This window comes from Mercenaria mercenaria, chromosome 2 (assembly GCF_021730395.1).
Source record: "Mercenaria mercenaria strain notata chromosome 2, MADL_Memer_1, whole genome shotgun sequence".
In the NCBI taxonomy this organism is placed as follows: Eukaryota; Metazoa; Mollusca; class Bivalvia; order Venerida; family Veneridae; genus Mercenaria; species Mercenaria mercenaria.
Genome location: NC_069362.1, coordinates 79,406,959 through 79,430,167, shown reverse-complemented (window position 1 = coordinate 79,430,167; position 23,209 = coordinate 79,406,959). Strand labels below are relative to the sequence as shown.

At 33.7% G+C, this 23,209-nt stretch overlaps 1 protein-coding gene across 1 annotated transcript in view; it reads right to left on the bottom strand.

Moving 5' to 3' along the window:
- Window positions 1–22,670, bottom strand: part of LOC123564397 (neuropeptide SIFamide receptor-like) — an 85,499-nt gene extending 62,829 nt beyond the window's left edge. The window contains exon 1 of the mRNA XM_045357945.2: window positions 22,320–22,670. Within this exon, the coding sequence (XP_045213880.1) occupies window positions 22,320–22,665 (346 nt within the window). The 5' untranslated portion in view covers window positions 22,666–22,670. The remainder of the gene's footprint in view (window positions 1–22,319) is intronic.
- Between the last annotated feature and the right edge of the window lie 539 nt (window positions 22,671–23,209).

The following is a 23,209-nucleotide window of genomic DNA, read 5'->3' as shown; positions in this document are numbered from 1 at the left end:
GACATCTGATTGGAGAAGAAAACTTCTTGATAGAATGGAACAATGTTGACTGCTTTGGTGAAAATACGTAATATTTATTAATAGTTAACGTCACGCAATCCTTTGGTACTTGTCAAAGGAAAACCAATTATGTTTTAGTGTCCCAGACGTGTTTCAATAAAGCAAATACAAAGTGAAGGTTTAAGGTATAGGTTAAACTTGTTTAGACGTCAAAAGAAAAGAGAGATCACACTCATACTTTGCTGTTATATTTGCAGTTAATTTAGAAAATAATCAAATTAGTGATGACATTCAAACTTTAAGAAATGCACTTGACATTAAGCCTTTAATCAGACAAATAACAGATGTTTGTATGTATAACCCCTCATTTGGATGCATATATCCCCCTAACAATTACTCTCTTATCAAATATTCTACCTCTATATTTTTTTCAAAAATATTAATTAGAAAAACTCAGAAGTCTACTGCTGATTTTCCTTGGAAATTGAACTTTTATATAATTTATACCTGCACAAGGATTTTACCGACTTTTTCACACACACACACACACACATATATATATATATATATATATATATATAAGAAAAATATTATAGAAAATATATTTAAAAAATATATTTAAGCCAAAACTAAACAAATATTGATGACGTCATAAAATAACGTTGCGTACACATGTGTACACATGTGACGTTGCGTAGCAACTACACATTTTTTATATGTCTGCCCTGATGATTATGATATGAAACCGGTAGGTGGACAGAAATACAGATAGAGGAAACCCATTGGATGTTTTTCTTTTTATTTTATATATATATATATACTTTTGGATCATATAAAGATTGATAGTCCAATTTCTGCATGGTTATATGTATAGTATTCAATGACGTTTGGAATGATATTTTGTGAAATGTTCTATTTTTCCTATTTTTTTTATCCTGCCAGAGATACAAGAGAAAATTGCAAAAATGACAAAACATGACTGTGTGAAAAATGTTCTTCGTAAGCGTTTTCTAAACAAATTCTCATCTCATCAAAGGTTTTCATTCTATAATACCGTAGTTGCAAGGAAACCATGTTAAGAAGTAGAGACTACTGTGTTACGTTTCTCACCGTTGTATATCAAATCTTCGAAATCAAATAAGAATTTAACAACATAACGATTTACCGGCTATGAATCCACTTTTCAATGCTCTTTTTATGTTGTTTGCTTTGTCACGCTATGTTTTTCAGTTTTAAAACAAACAAAAGGTCCAATGATTTGGACAGTAAATGCATAGAGTTAAATGGCACGAATAAGTCAACCAGCACTATTCCTCTAATAGAGCATATAAAACATCTTGGAGACAGTTGATTCAACATGCAATTGTATTATACAACGGCTCGGTATCAGCGGTAGGATTTGATGGAAACTAAGACATGAAGGGGCTAAATAAAACTAATCACATACATTGCGTGTAATTTTGGACTTTATTCATCCAGCCACATATTACACAAATGACATTTTCTACAGTAATGATTTGCTGATGAACTTCTCGAGGAAATGACCATTTCTAGAGTAATCAAAGCAATGTCTTGTGGTCATTGGCTTGCCGTATCGGTGATCAACAGATCTTATTACTTTATTGTTAATTACTAAGAAACGAACCGGTTAGTCAGTCAATATGCTGCTTTTCCCTGAGACAGTCATATCTTGCTGGGATAGTTTATTTTTATTTGTTTTTCTTTAACGGGTGAAGGATGACAAGGTAGAGATTGGGAATACGTAATGAAATGACATTTGTTATTTCGGGTCAATTCCCTCAAGTTATTTTAGGTAATTAATATTTTCTGATGTGTTGATATACTAGAATCCTTAGTTATAATATTGTATCGTTACCTGGCGTAATCTTACTATACCCACACCTGAGACTGTAACAATTATTATACAACCAATCTGACTGAAGTGCATCTCCTATTACGCTACGCATAGGATCTGAGAACGACCTATTCATAGCCTCGTTCTGACAACCCTTTCGCTAGCCAATCAGAGCCTAACTTACAACATCTTGCAAATCTACCTGTAGCCTTGACTTTTGATATTTACAATTCTTATGTCGTAATGTATCAGATAGCCGGTTAGCTAAGTCGATAGGCCACTAGGTTTGTAAGCGAGGGGTCCCGGGTCCGAGCCCTAGAATGACTGCACATTTTTCTTACTCTTTGACATTCGAACAAGTCGTCTGATTGGATAAAATAAAAATAGCAATACTGGAAATCCAAAATATACAGAAGACGAATGTGAATGGGTCGTTCTCAGATCTTCGTTTAGAAGATCAAGTACTTTAGTCAGATTGATTATACAACAAAACAGTTTTCAAATAATAGCAGTCATTAGAAAAACTAACTTAGATTTAAATATTGTATTTTATGCCAAACATGACTAGAATTCGAGTGGTTGTTTTTTTTATTTTCTGACTTGATACGACCCCCATGTATTGTCAAGAAATAGTATTATACAACAGCTCGTCATCGTATCATTTTAAAAGGACTTTACTGTTTTGAAGTATACATTTCTAAAATGCTCACGTATGAAATGATGAAAGCATGCTGTAAATTAAAATGAACATGCAGTTTTGTTCTTCTTGTAACCCTAATACGATAAAGTGCATGTTCACAGAAACCAAGAGTATTTATTTAATCAGCACTTTTTTCCAGGCGAGGATATATCCGGCGCATCATGATGTCCCTCAGCAGAAATTAGACCAAGTTAAACAAGACACATCTCTGCTTTATTCCTTCCACTTTCTAAAGGTCTTTTACGAGATGAAAGGTGATACGTCTGCAGGTGCAGCCATTTGACATATCTTGGTTCTTAATATGTTTTTGCGACTTCTGAGAAATAATTATTGCACTAATAGTTTTGTCCATTGCTCTCTTTCATCAAGTCTAGTGTGAAATATTTAAGTTTAACCAACCAGAACAAGCATGATGAAATAAAAACTAATTTCATATTTCAGATGTTACTAGAAACGAATTATATGTGTATTAAGCAGTTTTCGTTATCTTTTGTTTCGGTTTCCTATAATTTAATAAAAATCTCAAGCTTGAAACAATGATTTGTAGAAAATATTTAATTATGATTGAAACGAGTTTCGCTACTATCTTTTAGAAAGGTTTGCACACATTTAATTGTAGAGAAGTAGAGGATATCAAGTTTACCGTGTTTGGTTGTTTTCGATTCTTTTTTCTTCTATTTTTTGGGGGTGGATGGGGGGGGGGGGGGGGGGGGGAGGCGAGGGGTAGTTTCGAGACGGTTTGCACCAGTATGGTAGGCAGTTAACCTGGCCAGGTTTCCTGCATTTTTACTAGACTAGTACTAAACTGTTCTTTAAACGTCATTTATACGGAAAACGTAAAATAAAGCCTAGATTCGGCGTATGGAACTGAAAATCATTTTATGAATTGCGATTCAATTGCATATTATTACTTCTGTGTTTCCTTTGTTTAACTGTTTGTTTTGGGTTTAACGCCATTTTTCAACAGTATTTCAGGTATGTTACGGCGGGCAGTTAACCTAACCAGTGTTCCTGGATTCTGTACCAGTACAAACCTATTCTCCGCAAGTAACTGCCAACTTCCCCACACGAATCAGAGGTGGAGGACGAATGATATCAGACACAATGTCTTTTATCAAATCGTCACGGAGAACATACGATCTGCGCTCTCCCTATTGAGCTAAGCGGGCGGGTTCTGTGTTTCCTTTGACACATAAAAAAACCTATTCTGTTGCCAAACCTGAGCGTTATCTTTGATTTTGTGTATTTACCTTCCTGAATGAAATTTTGATTTGTGTCCTATCATTGTGTCTTATATACCCCTTACAATAATCACAGTTAATATGAAATGCACTGACAATCAATCCATGAACTGTAGGATAACTACATCAACGGTGACCGCAAAGGATAATTGATTTTTAAAAATAGATAGATATCGCATAGCAATATGAAGGTATACCATTAACTGCTGTTTGTAGTGTTTTGGGTCTTCCGCCATTCTGCAATCTGGGTTTAGGTGGACAACAGCAGGAAGTTATTCTAATTTCAGTTTTTCGCTAGAAACTGCAAATTTCTCCACAAAAATCAGAGGGAGGGACGAATGATTTTAATGCCTTCTACCAAATTTGACAAAGTACATACGCCTTGTCCAGGGATCAAACTCACGGTCCCGCAATCCTTATATCTGCGAACTCCCTATTGAGCTGAGAAGGATTAACGATTATGTCTGAATATATTTTAAATCATTTATGTAACGCTGAACAAGTTCAGCGCTGGTATCTGAATTTACAATTATTACTACTGAAGCAAGCACACCAGAAGAGTTAGATGAATGTGGAATACTTTCCTTCGATCATCTAATCAATTCCTACCATCACGTGAAATATAATTATTTTTTTAAAAAGTTACAAAATTACGTTTCAAGCTGAACATTTGTAAATTACGAATTATCATTAAACTGAACATACTCCAAGACCCCAAAGGACAAAACATATAGCAACTTAAGAATTCCATCTTTGAACAATTCGATCATATTAGTTATTTTTAATACTAGCTTGTCATATCTACAGACATGCATGCGCTTTATTATAGATATCTGTTCAGTATACGCTAGGTAATTTTAGAACCATGTTCAAATACGATTACTAGTATTCAGGGTATACGTGTCGCTTCAACTGACATCATTTTTATAAATGCCTTACTTTTCTCGAGTATACTTTTATTTTTACAGTCTAAGAATGAAATTTGATCTATTAATAGACTATTTAAAAGCGCTTCCGGAGAGTGAATTCATTATTCTACTACAACACAATTTCATTTATAACTAAACGATGATTTCATTTGGATTTTATGTATTCTTAGAACAATAAACAACAGTTTAAAAGTATGTTCATCACCATAAAAATGCCCATAAAACAAAAAAGTGGCTTTACAATACACTCGCATTACATTTTTTTCGATCTTGTTTTTAAAGTATAGATGTTTTGATACTTTTCATCCAACTAGATCTAAGTATTAAAACTCATCCTGGATTTTAATCGTCCATAAAACAATATTTATGCCATATCATATTATAATCATAGTAATAAATCTATTACCAGATCCTTTGGAATCATAGTATAATGATAGAAACAATCTGAGTTTCAGAGAGAGGTGATAAAATCTGCAGCATCTCTCACATCCCCTAGCATTGGTCTCGGCGAAACCTTTTTACTACTGAAAACAATAACCACCGTATATATTATATACTGATATAAATATAAACTGAACTTTTATACTCCATCAATTCCCAAATAATAACTAGCTGAACATTTTTATGCATTTTTGAAATTGAAACTAATGGCATTCAGCTTTACCGATAATTGTCGTTCAGCTCTATATACTAATAAATTAACAACATTTATTCTATGTCTATTTTATTTATCCAATCGTAAACGTTCATTTGCAACACGTGACCGTACAATATATAACCTTATTGGACGCACGTGCGTACAAAAAAAACTGTATTTTTCCCGTATTTGGACGGTTCAAAAAGTCCTTTGTTAAACATATGATAAAGCCCGAAACGCGTGAAAATGTTCCGAATGTAAATCGGGTGAAGTGGACGCTCTATGCACAGAGTTTGATTAGGCGCCTTGAAGGCAGAAATACAATATTCAGTGAATCATTTTTAATTTACGATATAGAATAAAAAGGTTATTGAACATTGAACTGTACAATACGAGATATATTTGGACTCGTACCCAGCTGGGAAAACCATATTGGACTCGCCTAGCGGCTCGTCCAATATGGTTTTCTCAGCCGCCTAGCGGCTCGTCCAATATGGTTTTCTCAGCTGGGTACTCGTCCAAATATATCTCCGTATTGTACAGAACAACGTTAAATAACCTAATATTATTTGATGCATGAAAACCTGATACACATTTAGTGTATCATAAAAAAAATTATTCTTTTCATGCACTAACATTTTTTTTCGTATTTTTATCCGATTTAGAGTTATAACAAGATATTCATTGATACGTGTTTGAATAGTTCAAAAAAAATAAAAATTATTATATTTACAACACTAATGCGATTACTTTTACAGGACTCGTTACTATATAATGTCCAAAGGACCATTAATTTGACAAATTAACTGACATTTTCAATATATTTGACATCAATGCTGTATTGGTTAATCTGCCATATAACAATAGTCTAATCAGCCGTTCACCCATTATTAATATAATGTTTCCTGTCATCTGGTTACTTGTAAATAACAATTGTGGGTAAGCCTAATTTAATTCAAAGTAATATTGATGTGCCATTGAAATCTGCAGGAAAAATGCTGAACATTTTACTTCAAAAGTTGCGGTATAGTCCTTCCAATTATTGAAAACAAATATTCAAGGAAATCACCGAAAGAGTCGTACTATTCTACAAAAATCAGCGATAAAGAAGGAAAAACGATTATTTACACAATATTTTAATCAAGATATTAGCTCTTCTCCATATTCAACTAAAACAAGTGTGTTCAACTGAGCTTATATCAGTTGAACAGGTTATATATTCTAACGTTATAAATTTAACCATTAGGCAAATAATTTAGTCAATATGGATCATTTATTTAATGACTATTAAATTTTTACCTTGAACATCTTTGGAAAAAATGTCTTTGACATCGGTCACGAAATTTGACCAGCACCATAACTTCAAAGGTGTCATTACAAACGATCTGATACCGCAAAATGAATTATCTCGTGTATCGTTGACCTTCTCAATTTCATTATCGTCCGATTTTCGATATACTTAAGAGATTTTCCCTCGTCAATGAAAAATGCAAGAAATGATTTGATAAGTGACTGTGTTGATCGTGGGAGAACCCGCTCACGTGGCAAAAAAGTAAACAACATTAAAAATTATTTCAATGAGGAAAATTAACTAATCTTTTCTCAATGAAGTAGTTTTCCACCATTTTACGATGTCCATTTTCTGATCTTTGTAAAATCTCTTTTTTATTATATTAAAATTTGATTGAAATATGGTTTGTCTGTAAAGCTTTACGGTCAATGTCAGTTTTTAGGATAGATATTTATTTGTAAGCTGGATTAAAGTTATGGTTCTAAAATTTCGTATTCTGTAAATGAGCCGTGCCATGAGAAAACCAACATAGTGGGTTTGCGACCAGCATGGATCCAGACCAGCCTGCGCATCCGCGCAGTCTGGTCAGGATCCATGCTGTTCGTTAACAGTTTCTCCAATTCCAATAGGCTTTAAAAGCGAACAGCATGGAGCCTGACCAGACTGCGCGGACGCGCAGGCTGGTCTGGATCCATGCTGGTCGCAAACCCACTATGTTGGTTTTCTCATGGCACGGCTCAAATGGTTTCTTTTCCTCTGTGCATATGCATTTTTCTTTATATATACTCTTTTTCAATAACAGCAGCTTATAAACTGAATAAATTGTAAACTACATCTAAGAGGACTACCTTGTAAGTACAGATGTTGCCCACAGACTATACTAACCAATGCCCAACAAACAGTAAAAGTGCAAATCATGCCAGTCTGAAGGGCATCTTTTACATGACAGCAAATAACGTTGCCTTTGGAATAAGAAGAATATTGAATTCTCTGAACAATGTGACTTTCTATCAACTGAAACTGTTACATTATTTTTGCACTGTGTTCAGTTTCATTTGACCGTCCACCTGTCATGCAAATGGCGGGGTTAAGTGTGTTGTATATTGTTTGACATTTCTACGAGTACACAGCAGAATGAAGTTAAAATAGATGTTTAATTAGAATACTGTACATTAAATTTGCTTAATGTTTGTATCTTTCTGTTCTTTTTTTTTAAATGTTTTAGGATTGCAATCACTGAGAGTGCGTTAGGCTAACGCAAACTGGATTGTCAACGCAAACTAACTATTTATGACAGTTTTACACAGTCTTCATAGAATTTCGATGAAATCTACTTACTAGCTCTCTTTTACACCATTAAGTTCCCACTTCACAGATTTCACATATTGGTTATTAGCCACACTTTTGATCTTTGACCACATTTAAAGAAACTGATACAGTTCATTCCTTGGGCAACTATTTTCATTCGTATCGAAGCAGTTTAATTAACAATATAACTTTGTCAATTATTCTGTACAAATAAAGAAAACAATAAATACAACTTCAAGGTTTATGTTTCCTTTATAGGCTTTGCAACTCGATTGAGTGACATTTATTCACAAAAGGGTACCTTGAATTTAATTATACTGACCCGTGTATTCCTGTAGCGATTCGTAGAAAAATCAATACGAATATAATAATCAAAGGATCTTATTTTATTTGTTTCGTTATTTTAAGTTAGTCTCCTGAACCACACCACCTTGAAGACGCCTATTATTTGTTTGATGTTCCAACCTTCTGAAAAGGTTATTTTCTCACCGGTTGTCAGTTAGATGTATACGCATTCTAAATAGAAATACTATGTAATTCAACTCCGCATGAATTGCAATGAAAATGATTATTACTTGAACATTCGTTTCAATATTTCTTAGTAAGGCTACTTGGGTATATTATCCTCAAGGGGTTATGTGTGGTATGCTTGAAATAAATAACAAGTGGTGATACTAATAACTAGGGGATTTGAACCTTTAATTAGTGTTGTTTATATCCTTGGTGAACATGGGAGTATATTCACTTTACTACAACAGAATTACGTTTAAGCCGGTTCTAGTTGGGTGTGAGGGATAACGCACATATTATTACTTCTCATGAACAGACTCGATCAAACTAGGTCTGCCAATAGTTTGTTAGTTGCGTTCTGTGTTACCTAAGAATTATATGCCGATTTGCATGTAAAGTGTACCACAAAATACAAACTTTGATTTGTTATTTGTAATGCAACTAACTTCTCTGTATGATTGTTATTTGGTAGTGAAGCGGATACGCAAACATGTTTTATGCTTGTTGTTTTCCCAAATAGGAAATGTTGAGGTATGATTATCGGTAATTCTTTAAGTGTGTGTAATCAAATAGAGTAATTTTCATGTAGCATCCTGAAAGTTTATCTTAATGGAACGATTTGTCTGTAACAAGTCAACAGGAAAATGCTGTCATAAAAGTTTCAATGACGCTGAAGCACTTTCTTATCGTTATATCGCCAATGCTTTTAGTAAACAGAGAAAATTTATTATTGCATGCCGGATATGATAACTATAACGCCAACAGAATCGTCTATGGTTTTAGTAATAGTTTTATCTCTTAAAGGTCCATTACTAAGGGAAAGTGAGTTGGCAATTTTTTCATAGCCAGTGCATAGACTTCTGCAAGACACTAAATAATGAAGATTGGCAGGTCAAAATTTACAGAAGGTCTTTGGAACTCAAAGAAATATATGTGTATTATGTTGAAATTTCAATGAATCGACAGAATGACCCCCCAGGTCTTTTTAACTTTCTTCATACTTCATAGAAAAAAAATTGTACATATACTGCGATTTATTTCGAATTTCTACATACCAACTTTCATTTTCCAATAAAATGAAACAGTTTCTCTGCTTTTTAAAAGAAATTTAAACGTTCACTTTCCTTAGTATTGGACCTTTAAATACCGTACGTGTAAACAATTATACTACAATCGGAAAACATAAGACTTATTTAGATTTAAACTTACTGTATATCTTACCGTATATTAGTTTGTTACTAAGTGTTATGTTTTTGTTCTCTCCTTTTTTTTTTAAATAACCTTGTTTTCTAGAGAACGAAGTATACAATAAGGAAAAAAGTACAATCAAGATAAGTTCATTAAAACGCTTATCATCCAAATTTTTATTGAAAACAAACCCAATTTACCGAAGCGGAAATGATCAATCACTGATACAGTTCAGATATAACATTGACGTCTAGAAATAAAACTTTTGTCAACCTGGCGAACTTGGTTTCGTTGATTATTTGAGCCGTGCCATGAGAAAACCAACATAGTGGGTTTGCGACCAGCATGGATCCAGACCAGCCTGCGCATCCGCGCAGTCTGGTCAGGATCCATGCTGTTCGCTATTAGTTTCTCTAATTCCATTAGGCTTTGAAAGCGAACAGCATGGATCCTGACCAGACTGCGCGGAGGCGCAGGCTGGTCTGGATCCATGCTGGTCGCAAAGCCACTATGTTGGTTTTCACATGGCACGGCTCATTTCTCTTTTTTCAAGACATTTTCAATTAAAGTTTACGTTGAAGATTAAAGTTTGTCCGGGTGTTAGCACAATACAAATGAACTTTAGCCACATATTCTAAAGACATGATAGAAAATTTTCAAATAATCCTTATCATGTTGAACACATTTGTTTATTTGGTTAACCGCGTCATCAATGAAAATGTTTGTTTCAGAAATTGACACATTTTCAGCAAGACGTAATACATAAAAACATTCAAGAAACTCGTACCTCAGGCCAATATTTATTCGTAATATAACATTCTACCCACAAGTTGAAGCAAATCATAAATAAAAAAAAGAAGGAAAGTCATCAAGACTTTTGTCAATTTGTTTTTTTTATGTTTTGAACCTTTATGTAAAAACAAACATAATGTTAAGAAATTAAAAAAAAAAACGAGAAAATTGGTATGTTTTCATTTGCACATAGAAGACTTGACAGTGATGTGAAAAGATTAGAATTAGTGAATCAGCGGAAGGTCTCTAGTTTTAGTAAGATGTTCCATCATCGACTGCAAATTGAAATTATAATTTAGGTATCACCATCTTCCCAGTATGAAGGAAAATAAGTCACAATACAAGGATACGTCTATTCCTCACGATTATCATTTTCAAGTCCGCAACAATATTGAAGCATCAAGCACTGCAGTGCGTGTAAATGAGTTTAAATATGATACATATCAGCACTTTAAGAGCGTATTCCTTGCCATGAAATTGCCGTGATTGCATCAGATTCCTCTTAAAATTGTGAAATCTTCTTATCAGGACACATGTTTTGGTACTTAACAATACACTAAGTATTTAGAGTGTAAAATAGATTTTGTTTCTGAAATATCCTTTTTGTCCTAATTTACTATAACCATTGTAATACAATCTGTGAAAAGGGCTATAAAACTAAGCAAAATTTCGTATTCAGTTTGTTTGACTGTGTCTGTTCTTCAGAGTAATATAACGCACGGAACACTTGTGCCTTCAGCACCAAGCCATAGCAGAATTCTGTTATACATATAATTGATACATCACAAAATAACTGCTTCGAGACCTTGCGTGTACTTGTACGTGACACATTACAATATTCCAAAAAGACCATTCATTTGACAAATTAACTGACATTTTCAATATCATTTGACATCCGTGCGAAATCAGCTGATCTGCCATATAACACTCGCTTAATCATCCATTCAGCCATTACTAATGTAATGTTTACTGTCATCTGGTTATGTGTAAGCAACCATACGCTGACCTCCACTATCAGTTACGTTTATGTGGAGAGGATTCAAGAAGTAAATTCATAAGAATATCTGAAGCCTATAAATTGATATTTCGGTAATGGAGGTAAAGTGCAACTTTCATTTCCTCTCTTTAGGATACCGCCAAATATATCATAACGTTTAACAAAATAAACCATACACTTGTTTACTGATAATGAATGAATAATATATATATGATATATAATATATGATAGTCAGTAAGATAACTTGATTTTTACACAATATTTAACCTACGGTTGTTTAGTGGTACATGTATGTTGGTTCAGATTCTGGACCGCAGATGTAATGAATTCACATTTTTGTACAAAATACTCGACTGAAATCTTTATCAGAGCCGAGCCAAACTAAATTACTGTATACCGAATTGTATGCCTTTGCAACCCTGCTACATTTTAAGACACTACGGCATGCACACACGTTTCTCTTGCCTAGTGTTTGGAACGACTGATATTTAAGTGTACAGAGACTATTAAAGATTAATATTAGTGTTTTTATATGTTTGCGAAAAAGGTAAAACCAATTTATAGTTCACAAAACTATTTGGTGGCAAGACGGTTCAGAAAACTTAAGATTCGATACAACTGCAAACTAACCGAAGTTACATTCAACAATTCAGTTAAAGTAGTTGTTTACGGTGAGAAACAAAATGGGACATCAAAGGGATATATTCACTTTATTTCATTCCTATTTTACTGGCTAGTTGTTTTGAATGATGTCATTTGAATAAAATTAAACGGAACATAGTTGTCTCAAGACCAAGTGGCATTATTATCGTCTACTATCCTCTTGATGCTGAGCGCCAAGCAAGAAAGCTACTAGTACCATTTTTACGTCTTTGGTATGACGCGGCCATGGATCGAACCCATGACCTCACGCACTCGAAACGGGTGCTCTATCGCACGGCTACCGAGGCGCTCTGTAACTGATAAGACCACAACTTATAAGATGCTACTCCTATTACCTTTTACTTTATTGTAATGCCATGATATCATTTTAGCTAGTACTTTATGACATCATATACTAGAAAGACGATCACAAAGAGAAGACATAGGGGCACCGACTTTAAACGGTTTACCATGTTATTTTTACCTGAAGACGAAAACATAATCATTACAATGACTGTCACTATACGCGTTTGCAAATCTAATTAGCTGGTAGATCATTTTCATATTGACAAAAGAAATTACATTGTTATTACAAAATTTAGCTACATCACGGCTATAGGTATATACTTTCTTTATTTCGCGTAAGCATTTATTCTTTGCATGGTTCAATTTATGGTTTTATAATGGAGAAATAATTTACGCTTTATCACATCTGGGTTTAATTAAAATACCAATGAGATTAATGCATGTAAGCCGTATTTCGCTTATCGAGGATTTACCAATGCGATATACAGCGTTACAATTACAAAAAAAAGCTATCTAGTTAAATAGTTTGGCAGTTCTGCACGTTTGGAAACCGGAAGTGAAAATCGTTCTATGAACTAACTGCAACCGGTTAGTAAATGTACTACAACAACTATCTTTCTAAAATTAGACATGACATCAAAACATGACAGGTTAAATGATTCCAAAACTGTCTTTAAATTAGCTTGAAATACGCAGATTTCTTTAATCATGGGCAACATTCCCAAAATCAAGCACACGAACCAATACAATTTATTTCACCATATTATAGGCAATGTTTTTTTTTTATTTACGACTGTTAGAAATTGTATTAAAATCTACATTGTAGCAAAAATTCTATTCGCAAAAATGTAATTAAAAATTGTGATTTTTTTCATATTTTACTTGCCGAATTTTCTAAGTATATTCTGAAGAATTGAAAAACAGGACTGTAGAAAAAACGATCCGAACGTGCAGAATTACAATAAGAGTGCTATGCTAAAGTCAAAACTTGTCTATTAGAAGGGTCACATTTGCGCACTTGCCTAATAAAGTTTGCTAAACCGATTCTATAAAATGGATTTTCGTTAACTTCCTTACTTATGACAATTGTATTTCTAAATTCATCAGATTTGCCAGAGAGGTGCTGCCAGCTTTCTTGAGCAGAGGTATCGTTATCGTAAGCTATATGTACATGTATATTGTACTAGGTTTTATTATAAACTTCAGTTTTGAAAGTTAATATTCATCAGTATACAGTTCTGCGACTTGGTAAATCACAAATACACTATCTCTGAATCTTGGCAATTGTGCTATGATAGTCAGTAAAAATATTGTTTTATTTAATGAGATAATTACCTAACTATTTGTAAAAGCACCGCATGATGAAGAAATAACACAAGGAAAGATTTTTATTATATAATTTTTAGTTCTACATCATCAATCATATCACACGACACAAGGTTCGTAACTCTGGCACAATTATTTCATGAATTCAGGCCCTTTTTACTTAGAACATAGCACTAGTGTCACGGTATAGAACTTGATTACTAAAAAAGGGAAGAGCCTGTTAGCGCAGTCGTTAGAGTATTCGCCATGTAAACGAGAGGTCCCTGCTTCTAGCCCCGGACTGCCCACACCATTTACTTACACTGTGACATTTGTCGCCCAATGCTTCACGTGTCGGTAGTTGAAAATTGACATTAATTTATATTTTTAGGTCTGTCTTGTCAGGTACCTTACATCTAAATGAATCTACGAGTTTTTTTTTCAATAATTTGCATCATAAATATGTATAAAATATTTTCTGAAAACAGAATTCGCATAGCAATTCAAATATTTGATTATCATTTAACTTTTCATGTGTCGTAGTAACGCATATCTGGAGCATTTCAACTTAATCATTGGACTGAAAATGGTATGATCAAATTAATCCAATACTAAAGTTATCCATGTATTTTTTTCTATAAAATTCGAGAAACATTTTTTACGATGGGTGCTTCCGTTATACGAGTCACGCGAATCTAAGGCAGAATTTGTATCAATTTCAAATCATTACCTTCTGAGAACACTTCACTCAATATAAAGTAGATGGTTCTGGTCAAGCAGGCACTTCATGGTCTTATTGGAAACATTAAAGGTTATATCTTCCAACAATCAAATCTCCTTCTGAACGTATTTTCTCTCAAATTGTTAAGATTTATCAGTTTTCTTATTAGCCTGAAGAACTAACTATACGAGCATTTTCCTAATCATATACATTGAATTTATAAAGATCCAGTAAAGTATGTATATAAATTTGTTAACCTGCATTGTTCCAAGCAAAGTCTTCATTCACATAGTATGTTTTGTTCTTGTATTTCATCTGTCAGCGTTAACCGTTACATGGGATTTGCACAATTTCTTCCCACTGCAGCCGTTAAAATGCAAACTTTTTTTGGGGGAAAGACGTAATAACAACTATATAACTACGGCAGAGCTTCCGGCTCGCTCATTACGATCAAACTTTTGAAAGAAAACACTTTAAGGACTTCGGACACTATCATATGCTTCTAGCCTACATTTTGAAGGCAAAATTCTCATTAAGTATTTAAACAATACCCAAATCGTTTCAAGTCAATGATAAACCAATGTATTAGTTAATTTATTACAGCAGAAACTGATTTGTATCTGTTCCTATCAAGATGTTTTTCTTATTTTATCTGGGCCAGGGTATATTTTCTTGAAAAAATAAAATGTTTAATTTCCGTAAAAAAATAATGTCATCACTTTACGGAAGTTTTAAATATATGAATTCCAGTCGAAAAAAGTGACAAAATCTGTTTATTTAAGGAAAAAATAACATTTTAATATTAAAATGCTATAAATAAATATAAAAAAAGAACGATATTTTTGCAAACAACCTGTACTTGATTTATCTATACACTGTTCGTAATGTAAAGTTATTGATGCATTACACGTGTGAATAGGTATACATGTATAAGTGACTGGTCAGTTTTATTACAGTGGTTCAGGTAGTTATGTAAGTACATGTACATGTCTGTATAGCTCTGTTATAAGTGATGGCAGATATTTGTGTGCTGTATAACATAAGTACTAAAAAAAAGCAGTAATCTTATCAAGGCCGTAGGGTGGGTTCTTGCTTGGGATAAGTACCAGTGGCACAGATATTTGAGCCGCGCCATGAGAAAACCATCATAGTGCAATTGCGACCAGCATGGGTCCAGACCAGCCTGCACATCTGCGCAGTCTAGTCAGGATCCATGTTGTTCGCTAACTGTTTGTCTAATTCCAATAGGATTGAAAGCGAACAGCATGGATCCTGACCAGATTGCGCAGATGCTCAGGCTGGTCTGGATCCATGCTGATCGCAAAGCCACTATATGTTGGTTTTCTCATGGCACGGCTCATTTTGCTTAAACATGTTATAAAAATGTATCCAAAATGACAATTCTTACTGAGACTTGCCTAAGGAAGCTGGATCGGAAAATGTTAAATCGGGATAAGTCTGACAACAACCTTCTATAGATAATGTTGTCTATTCAGGACTGAAGTTGTGGGCAAAACATATTCGAAATGTGTCATTTGTAGGGCTAAAGTAGAAGCAGGTCGCTGCATAAAAATTCCACCTGAAACTCGGCTGGACCGTTTAGTTCGTTTTCGCGTCTAGCCGTATTTGTATATGCCATCTGCATGGAAAGTGACACATCACTTTCGTGGCATCACAATGAATGTGAAACCGTCACTGATATGACCTGCCAAGAAGCTACTGTTCTGGACCTATGCATCACAGGCATATCAATTCCAAGTGTTATTTCTGTTGGATAGACTATAATCAGGATCAGATTAACTGCTGTGCACATATTGCCTCTTTTTGGTTGTGTTTAGGCCTAGTACGCCGCAAAGAACAATCTTCAATTCAGTTTTCACAGAAGGAAGAACATGAAGTAATGAATGCGTGTGACATTTAGTATGTGTCTAAAAAATAAATATAAATGCACAGAAGATGAAGAAATAAAGAAATGAAAAATATATAAAAAATACAAAAAATAATAAAAACGAAATGGAAAACAAATTACATCCTCATCGCTAGTGGCGTGCGTGTCGCGAGGAGGGCATGCAGAAGATTACCTGGTGTGTTGCTAGTATTTTACAGCACACATTTGCTAATCTACTACAACAAATAACCAGGATAAGCCAATGAAAATTTAACCCAACGAATAATAATGAATTCACAGTATTTGCTTCTCTCACTACTATACATGTATATAACATGCCTATATGTGCCCTTTCAAACATTTGTATAGTATTTGAGTTACAACCATATGTAAAAATATGTGACTATCAAATTATTAAAAATAAATATAAAAAGTATTGGTTACTTAATATTTTTTGTTTAAAAGTACTGCTGCACCTCTTGCATCACCTCTTGCATCAACACAATAGTCACAAAAAATGTGTATAATTAATATGTACATATGCTGGCCAGATATGGTTTTGATGGGAGGTGGGAGGGGACAATATTGTTTAAAGCAAAATAGCTTTTATATGTATATAACAGGGTACGTAATTCTATTTAGGGCAAAAATTACCATTTTATGAAACAAATATTGAAAAATTTGACTTTCAGAAATAATCTCAAATATGTATTTTGATGGTATATGTAATTAAATACTTATTTCTTAGTGGTTTATTTTTCACTCTTGGGGTAGGCAAATTCATACAGAAAGTGTCCGAAGTCCTTTTTCCTAATTCCATTTAAAGTTCTTGGCGTTTGTATTAGGGTTCTTTTAAAAGAACATAAATTTATTGAGACTTGTACATCGTACATCGTCTAAACACCAACATTTACAATATATACTGAGCAAAACTTCCAACTTTACAAGATAATAAATTTTAACATCGTTTTATCGATCTGAATGCCTACACCAGTATCGGTAAAAAATTTTTTACTTGCTTGGCTGTGCACGTGCAAATCGTGATTTTGTCATTTGTATTAATAATATTTTAATTTTTGTTGTGTATCTCGAGAAGCCTGGCATTTTGTGTAAGCAAAAAAGCAGAAAACATCTGAAATAAACTGATTATGCATCGGATGCGACTCGATGAAAGTGCGCGTGCTATAGGAATGTTGGAAGTCACGACGTCAGGTAAGCATTGCGATTCAATATTCTTTGAAAGAACGTTCTCTAACATCATTACACATGAAAACAATTATTCAGAAGTGACATTTAGTACGTTTCCTGCTTTTGTCAAGGTGGACAGGATCATAGACAGGCATGTATCAACCATTCCTGCTTCCAACCTTTATTTTCTTACAAAAGGTATCCTGTAATACTAATGATGTTGTTTTTGTTCTGAAAGTGCCTAAAACAAGTTTTAGCCAGTTTGTTCTCTGTGCATGATAATCAATCATTATTTAATTCTTTGATTTTTTTCTTCTTTTCGTCGCGGTGCTGTAGATTACCACACTTCCCTTTTATAGAATATGTGCGAAAGTACTAAATTTTAATGCTATAAACAAATATTGCATTCAAGAGTATCTCTTTATTATCATGCTAGAACAGAACTGTTGTTATTTGTTTTGTTCCAGGGTGTGTTTTAAATGGACAGTAAACGTGTCTCATATTACGGTCCCAAGATGGTTCTTCAAAGTGAAATGACGCCAACGTTATAAAACAACGCTGACAAATATTCCCGAGAATTTCAGGGATATTTAATGACGATGATCGACAATATGTTTATTTTGTAGCTTCTAACTCGTTTTATGTAGAGACTTACCCTAAGCCCGCTTTACACAAGATAAAACAATCTGTTAATAGAATGAAATTATTGAGTGAACACCGTTTGTCAATCCTAATCCTGATATATCATTGTAATGGAAAAGTAAGCTATCTATGTTAAATATGCTATTCAGGATAACGCGGTCATGCATCTAACAGTCCTGAAATTGATTTCTTTGATTTTTTCGTATTTCTGTATATTTTCCCCATACTTCAACGCATATATATGGGTAGCAGAGGTAGTTCTCTTTTCAGCAGTAGCTTTTTCAACATATTGTACCTCGTGAAATTTTGTGGGTTTTAACGTTTTCAAACAAAATCTTTTGTTTGTTGACAAATTTCATCACAATGAATGTCACACTATCCCCAGGGCATTAATTATTTTGATCTTCACATAGTTTTCTATTCAGACTGCTAATCCTCGTATTCATTATGCATGATTTTTAGACGTAAAAAGTGCATGGTTTGCTTGCGGTACTAGGTCAACATGCATCTAAGCCTACAAGGAAGTTCTAGCGGAGTTGCCTCCATTTAATTCCAAAAAATTTACCCGAGATATTTTTTTTTTCAGCTCAAATAATTCTTTTGCAGAAAATTATATTTTAATTATTTTGCAGACTAGATATGTTCTTTGATGCAGTTAACTACACATATATCTAAAATAGGTAGTGTTTATCTGAAGATATTTAGTTTCACTGTCTATTTTATGCTAAAAGAGCTTTTGCGCAAATTAATTTCGTGTAATAACATATAGATACGTTAGTACACTTGCCCTACAGTTTTTGTTCATCAACACATCTTCCGTGATTGAGCAGATGGGGTGGCGGTTGTCAAGATTTTTCCACGTTGTTCCAAATTCCCGACAAGTGGCTTTTAGGTCAGCCTCCACCAATAGATCTTAACGTTGTGTAGTAAGACTTTTTTTGTTTCAAGTATACTGTAATAGGCCTCTGTTCCCAGGGCCTCGACATCTGCATTTTAACCATATACTTTATATCATATGTATGTACATTGACATAAATGTGAAGCTGTGACCAATGTCTGTCAAACATTAATCAAAACGATATTAGATATTAATTGCTACAGTACTTTGTTAATAGTAAAAATAATGTAATCATACAATTGTCTTCAGTTGTTCTTATTTAAACATTAAAAACAAATAAAAGTTAGGGTAGATTTGCCGGATTTACAGAGCACCCCAAACACAACCAGAACGCCATGCGTCTCAATGTAGGTAACAAACAGAAACTGCAGTGTTGATACATTATAGCAGACGGGTTGCTTAAAAATTAATTGTATGCAAAATACAAAAATAGGTTAGGCGTAAAGAAAAGAGTCGGGTCGTTTGGGCAAGTGGAAGAAAGCAAGCATGAGTATTTATCATTAAAAGTTACATTCTAAACACGCAGTCTTGTTACATCGTAAACTATAGCAGCCTAAACACGGACGTGCACAACACAGACACACAAAGGACAAACAAAATGACGGCCGGTAGCCAGAAAAATGGTAGGCACCTAACCTTACTCACAGTAAACGGGAGATAGCGTGAATGCAAGGGTGAGATGGAAATCAACAAACAAGCATATATACATATGAAACATAAAATATGACATTCAAAAAGCACGCTGAAAGTAGGGACACCGCCTTGAAACGAAGATAAATGCTGGTTAAAACGTGTTTATGGTATGCCAAACTATAAGCGTGTTTATGGCATGCCAAACTCGCATTTACCCTATTTTCAACAAATAAGACAAGGAAGTGTAAATATAATAACACCCGCCAAGAAAGGCTTTAACATAAGTTTGATAAGTCAGATTATATAAAGTAAAACATAATATAGGGTTGATCTAAAGTATGATTACATAATGTATCAACAACTTTCCTGAAGTCAGACCTCCAAGAGCCTACTTATTAAGAGCATGACTAATGAATTGCGAGACAAAATTTCATTCCCTCCGCCCTTTTTATAAAAGTTCGGAGAAAAGCATAATGGAGTCTTATACTGTACTACTCTTCGCACCATCAAACAGGATAAGCGTTAAGGTCACAACAGTCAAAATTTTATGGTAGGCTTAGGTGGCTATTGACCTAGAACCTAATGCAAACTATGCACATTTTACCTCTAGGCGGGGAAAAGCATGCATAATTGCGACATGGATTAGCAATCTGAATAAAACACTATGTAAAGATCAAGTAAGTTAATGCCCTGGGGAAGTGTGACATTTTCTGTGGTGAAATTTGTTTCCCTTGTGTCTAAAAAAATATTTGATTGAAATAAGCATTCTGTTTAATTTCCGTAGTAATAAATATCATGTGTAAGACAAAGTTTTAGAAGTGTTTAAAGGTTTGTTATATTTCTTCTAAAAAATCGGACGATATGTAATAAAATCTAGTAAAAGCCCTCCGTAGTTCATGACATCGGTAACCTTTATAATAATGTTTTGATGATGTTAAGATGTCTATGATTAATTTGCTCGCTGTTGGTAAACAAATAAATTTCGAAATACAGAAATCATTTATGCCGCTCAAGGGACATCCCAGTACAGGTGGGAGCAACTGATAATGTCAAATTTTAAATCTTCTCTTTTATCATACGTTTTTGTGTTTTAGTGTTGTAAAATGCATTCGATATGCATCTTGAATATTTACAGCATAATGACATATCTGTTTTTGTAACAAAATCACATGTAACAGTAATGAAACAACACTATAATATTTAATACGCGTGCGTATTTACAAACGTTCTTAGCTAAAATTGTGTCTTCGATACACAATTAATAATACTTTTGGAAAAAAAACACTCCATTGATCTACATTCATTCATTTCACTGCGTATGTTTCTTTTCAACCCGCCCAGGTTACTTGAATAATGAAACTATACTGACCATATATGTATGGAATTTTTTAGATATTCATTTACAGAGGCCAATGAAAATGACAGGTCCTGGGTAACTGAAAAAATACATTTGTCAAAAGACCACGTGAGTAAGTGACTACTTTATAACCTTGATAGTTTTAGTATTATACAAATGTATACATTTCCAACGAATATAATGTGACGTAATTAAGCGTTCACCAGCACCCTTTAGTTTATTTATTTGGGTTTTACGGCGCACAAACACAGTATAGGTTATATGGCGCCAAACAGGACTACAATATTTGGTTTCACATCTCATTTACATTGAGATAAAAACATGAGGTATGGAATCAAAATTTGCACACCTGCTGGAATCACAGAGTTACAGCAAACCAAGTGTTAAGACCCTATTAGTCGCCTCTTACGATCATGCAAGGGTAAGGCAGTGGTTCCAGTTCTTTTAGCAGCACCCTTAAGAAAATATTAATTGGATATCGGAGTACATTTATTTTTCAATTAATATAGTCTTAGGGGCGCAAGTAACCGTAATAGATAGGTCGTTGCCGTTTATTGCGTGGTTGTATTTCATACATAAACATGGGTACTCAATTAATTTAAATACTAATTCATAAAGTTATAGTGTAAAATGGCATTAAAATGACGTCATAGGCCCATGGCGCACCAGTAAGTGGATATTGTGTGTCGGTATTGATAACATGATTCCGTCTTGTACATATAGTAAAGTTATTTTATAATGATAACTTGTATCATCTGTTACGTACCATTTTGCTCGTCTCATATTCGTTTAAATATCAGACACTGCCTACTCAACATTGTTGTAGGAGTTCCAAATAATTCTTATCTCAAAACATTCTCAGAAAACTAACATCGTTAGTATTTGATTTAGTTTTGATATAAAGACACATTCCTGGTGTTGTAATCTTACGTTTATCAAATGTAAAATGATACATAATGATAGATATCAATCTGTGACTTTTCTTATTTCTATATATAATCAAGCTGTACAAGATATTTTTTACTTGTGTCGGACGACATGGTCGTTTAAAACGCAACACATTTTAAACGGAACATGAGTTTTCATAGAATTTATGGCGCAAATAAATATATCTCTGATTCCATGCGATCCTTAATGTAAAAAGTTTTTTATATTTTAAAGTTTACACTTAGTCTAGCGTTTTACATGACATTAATATTAGAGACAATATCAAACGTCACGTTACATTTCATCTAGAACCTAGAATACTAGCGGACAATAAAATGAAGAGACATTCATTAATTTATCTTACCTGTAAAAATGTTAGCCAGCAATGTGATCGGTACACATAATATAGCCACGAGGATATCCGCTACTGCCATATTGAGAATAAAATAATTTGTTACATTCCTCATACTCGGGTCTTTGATTATCACAGCTATAACAAAGCTATTACCAATTAATCCAAAAATAAAAACTAAACCATATGCAATAGCATAGACCGCAATTAGATGTGGAGGTTGCTTAACTAGAGGAATATCTGACATTTCATTGAAGGAGTAATTTCCGTAATATTCGTAGAAAGATACTGAAGCAGTTTCCATATTTTCAAAATTTTCTTCTCCGTCACTAATATATCCACCGCTGATGTTTTCCATTTTTACTAAATCAGAACTCGTTGAATAAATGAAACTCTCTGTTTACTCATACGTCCTAACGATGAAAAACCAATACGCATAAAGGGTGATTATCTAAACGCATGTAACTAAATTAAACGGGTAAGATTCAATATCATTACAATCATACACGAAAAACTTGTGTATTTTTCTCTGAAAGAAAACATTGTTAGGAAAATACGCTTGCCTTTAATACTTTATCATGATTGTAACAGGTTCAAAAACAATGAATGACAACCTTGCGCACCCACAGTTTTGAAAAGATATTTTCTACAGCATATGCTTCCTCTGAAAAACGTTCATGTCTTGTAACTAAAACTTCGAATTTCAATTTCATTTTTTCCAGTGTAAAACGACATTTATTATATGTACATAATTTTCATCATCTCTTTATTAGAACAGACATATTTTATAACCTGACCGTCTAAAATTATTTGAAGCAAGAGAACATATCCCGTATTCACCAGTTCTAATCGATATCAAAAGTCCACATAGGTAAATAAATTCAGTAGACTCGTAACAATAG